Source organism: Oncorhynchus clarkii, chromosome 4 (assembly GCF_045791955.1).
Source record: "Oncorhynchus clarkii lewisi isolate Uvic-CL-2024 chromosome 4, UVic_Ocla_1.0, whole genome shotgun sequence".
Taxonomy (NCBI): Eukaryota; Metazoa; Chordata; class Actinopteri; order Salmoniformes; family Salmonidae; genus Oncorhynchus; species Oncorhynchus clarkii.
The window spans coordinates 5,072,393-5,076,238 of NC_092150.1; the positions used below are offsets into that span (position 1 = coordinate 5,072,393).

Here is a 3,846-nt window from a genome sequence, read left to right on the forward strand (position 1 = left end):
GTTTCACATGATGTGTGTGTCGTCGACGCGGCGCTGGAGTTCGCTGTCTGAATGACGTGTTTTAGACCCTAATCACAATGTGTCAGAAAATGAGACGGTTAATTTAGCTTCTCCACCCTCTTTCGTTTCGCCTCCCTTTCTTTTTCACATCTCCTGCTGTCTATGATTTCTCTCTCTCTCTCTCAGCAACACGTTCACTCCTTCACGACCTCCTACCCTCTTTCTCTCCTCTCATCTCCTCCTCTCATCTTTCTCTCTTTGCCCCCTGTCTATAATTGGATTCTATTTCCAGGACGCTATAAGTGTCTGTGTCTCTTGTGTCTGTGTCTCTTGTATTGGTGTCTCTTGTGTCTGTGTCTCTTGTATTGGTGTCTCTTATGTCTGTCTCTTGTATTGGTGTCTCTTGTGTCTGTCTCTTGTGTTGGTGTCTCTTGTGTCTGTGTCTCTTGTATTGGTGTCTCTTGTGTCTGTCTCTTGTGTTGGTGTCTCTTGTGTTGGTGTCTCTTGTGTCTGTGTCTCTTGTGTTGGTGTCTCTTGTGTCTGTGTCTCTTCTGTTGGTGTCTCTTGTGTCTGTGTATCTTGTGTTGGTGTCTCTTGTGTTGGTGTCTCAACCCGTTTTCTTTCTCTCTCTCCCTCCATCGCTCGCTTTTTCTCTCTTCCTTATCGGTCCCATCTTTCTCTCACTCTTTATATAAAGCCTCCATCTCCCTTCAAGTGGTCTCTTCAACTATTTAATTTCCCCTTTTGACTTTCCTTTCCCCTTTTGACTAGTTATATAAGTTCAATACCAGACGATTTAAAAAGCAGTCTGAAAGAGACCCGTGTACAGTCGCATATAAAGCCAGCTGCGAAGTGCCTAGTAATGTGAATAGCACGGTGTTCACCCAGTTCAGATTACAGTGCGACTCTGTCAGGGAAGGCGGAAGAAAGTACGTTTAGAGAGTTGGGAAACACTTTAAAGGAGCGTTTTGGGATACCGAGCTAGAAAAAAATTAAACCAGCATCTCCTAGTAATATAGGTTTATAGATAACTGAACTAAAACATCATCTACTATCTTGTTTTGATTGAGACGTACTGCTAATAAAGCAAGGGAACAACTAGAAAACAGATGAAGAAAGATAAAAGATAGAAGATAAAAGAGATAGTGGAAGAGAGGAGAGGAGAGGAGAGGAGAGGAGAGGAGAGGAGAGGTTGAGAGGCTGAGGAGAGGAGAGGAGAGGTTGAGAGGCTGAGGAGAGGAGAGGAGAGGAGAGGAGAGGAGAGGAGAGGAGAGGAGAGGAGAGGAGAGGTTGAGAGGCTGAGGAGTTGGTTGGCTGGGAGGATGTCTCTAGGGGCGAAGCGTTGTATTTAAACGAGGAAATAGATTTAGACAGAGAAAGGAGAAGGATGATATAGTGCTTTTAAAAGTTGAGAAGAGAGAGAGGAACAAAACCGTAAAGTATTCGTCTCGAAGAGCCAGCTTCGTCAGCCACGTTGGGACGCCACACACACACACACACTCCGACACACCCACCGCAACAGATGTGCTCGACCATGCCCATACGGACCTTTCAGATCCAACCAACGCCGACTCGTACCACGCCCACAAACCCACGGCGCCCAGACACACACGTTACACACACACACCTGCTGACTATCGCTCTGGCAGCTCCTTCTGCTGCTGTTACTGCTGCTATCTCTGCTGATGTTACTGGTGCTGCTATCTCTGCTACTACTATCTCTGCTACTGCTATCTCTGCTACTACTATCTCTGCTACTGCTATCTCTGCTACTACTATCTCTGCTACTACTATCTCTGCTACTGCTATCTCTGCTACTGCTGTTACTGGTGCTGTCTCACCCTGCTCTCTTTTTCTCTCCTCCTCCTCCTCACCCCGGCTCCTCCCGCAACACCACTGCCACTCCCTTCTTCTGTTTGTCCCCCTCCCACCAACATTGGTTTCTCCCTTCTTCCGTTTGTCCCCCTCCCACCAACATTGGTTTCTCCCTTCTTCCGTTTGTCCCCCTCCCACCAACATTGGTTTCTCCCTTCTTCCGTTTGTCCCCCTCCCACCAACATCGGTTTCTCCCTTCTGTCCTGTACCTCCTTACATCTTCCCCTCTCATGATTCCTTCTCTCTCCTCCACTCTTGTCTATCTCTCTGTCCCCTCAACCTTTCATGTCCTTGCTCTCCAAACTCTCCTTCTCCCTCCCATCCTCCTCCTCCCTCCTCCGCTCTCCTTCTCCCGGCCCTCCTCCTCCTCCTCCCTCCTCCTACTCCTCCCCTTGCTCCCTCCCCTTCCTGCTGCTCTGCCCTCCCAGCTTTGGAGACTCAGTAGGTGCTCTGTCCTCTGCCTCCACCCTGGATCCCCTCCCCTCAGCTGGGCCGCTGGCCCGGCCACGCACCCTGCTACGTCAGCAGAGTCTCCAGCAGCCATTCATCCACCCACCTGCCCCAAGCCTCACCCAGCTCCCACCCACCTCCTCACAGAGCCTGGGAGAGCTATACCAGGTAACCCCGCCGGGGCACGGCCATCCTGGGGGAGGCGGGGGCAGTGAAGGAGGTGGGATAGGAGGTGGGGTAGGAGGTGGGGGCACTCGAGGAGGTCCCAGGAGGGTGCGAGGGAGCCCTGCAGGGGCAGGCACTTCACAATACAGAGGAGGAGGAGGAGGTGGAGGAGCAGGAAGAGGAGGAGGAGGAGGAAATCCTGGCTCCTGGGATCACATGATGGGCCAGTTGAAAAACAGAGGCCTGGATGCCAAGTCCTTCCTGTGAGTCTCTCTCTGTTTCTTCTTTTTCCTCTGTCTGGGTTGGTAACCCTCTCTGTCTGGGTTGTGACTGTCTCTGTCTGGGTTGGTAACCCTCTCTGTCTGGGTTGTGACTGTCTCTGTCTGGGTTGTGACTGTCTCTGTCTGGGTTGTGACTGTCTCTGTCTGGGTTGTGACTGTCTCTGTCTGGGTTGTGACTGTCTCTGTCTGACTTGGTAACCCTCTCTGTCTGGGTTGTGACTGTCTCTGTCTGGGTTGTGACTGTCTCTGTCTGGGTTGTGACTGTCTCTGTCTGGGTTGGTAACCCTCTCTGTCTGGGTTGTGACTGTCTCTGTCTGACTTGGTAACCCTCTCTGTCTGGGTTGTGACTGTCTCTGTCTGGGTTGGTAACCCTCTCTGTCTGGGTTGTGACTGTCTCTGTCTGGGTTGTGACTGTCTCTGTCTGGGTTGTGACTGTCTCTGTCTGGGTTGTGACTGTCTCTGTCTGACTTGGTAACCCTCTCTGTCTGGGTTGTGACTGTCTCTGTCTGGGTTGGTAACCCTCTCTGTCTGGGTTGTGACTGTCTCTGTCTGACTTGGTAACCCTCTCTGTCTGGGTTGTGACTGTCTCTGTCTGACTTGGTAACCCTCTCTGTCTGGGTTGTGACTGTCTCTGTCTGACTTGGTAACCCTCTCTGTCTGGGTTGTGACTGTCTCTGTCTGACTTGGTAACCCTCTCTGTCTGGGTTGTGACTGTCTCTGTCTGACTTGGTAACCCTCTCTGTCTGGGTTGTGACTGTCTCTGTCTGACTTGGTAACCCTCTCTGTCTGGGTTGTGACTGTCTCTGTCTGACTTGGTAACCCTCTCTGTCTGGGTTGTGACTGTCTCTGTCTGACTTGGTAACCCTCTCTGTCTGGGTTGTGACTGTCTCTGTCTGGGTTGTGACTGTCTCTGTCTGAGTTGGAAACAGTCTCTGTCTGGGTTGGTTGGTAACTGTCTCTGTCTGGGTTGTGACTGTCTCTGTCTGGGTTGTGACTGTCTCTGTCTGGGTTGGTTGGTAACTGTCTCTGTCTGGGTTGGTAACCCTCTCTGTCTGGGTTGGTAACTGTCTCCGTC

At 51.1% G+C, this 3,846-nt stretch overlaps 1 protein-coding gene across 1 annotated transcript in view; it reads left to right on the forward strand.

The window, feature by feature from the left end:
* The first annotated feature begins 2,160 nt into the window (after positions 1 to 2,160).
* LOC139407469 (synaptotagmin-7-like) overlaps positions 2,161 to 3,846 on the forward strand; it is a 120,499-nt gene continuing 118,813 nt past the window's right edge. Inside the window, exon 1 of the mRNA XM_071151264.1 lies at positions 2,161 to 2,753. Coding sequence (XP_071007365.1) covers positions 2,161 to 2,753 — 593 coding nt within the window. The remainder of the gene's footprint in view (positions 2,754 to 3,846) is intronic.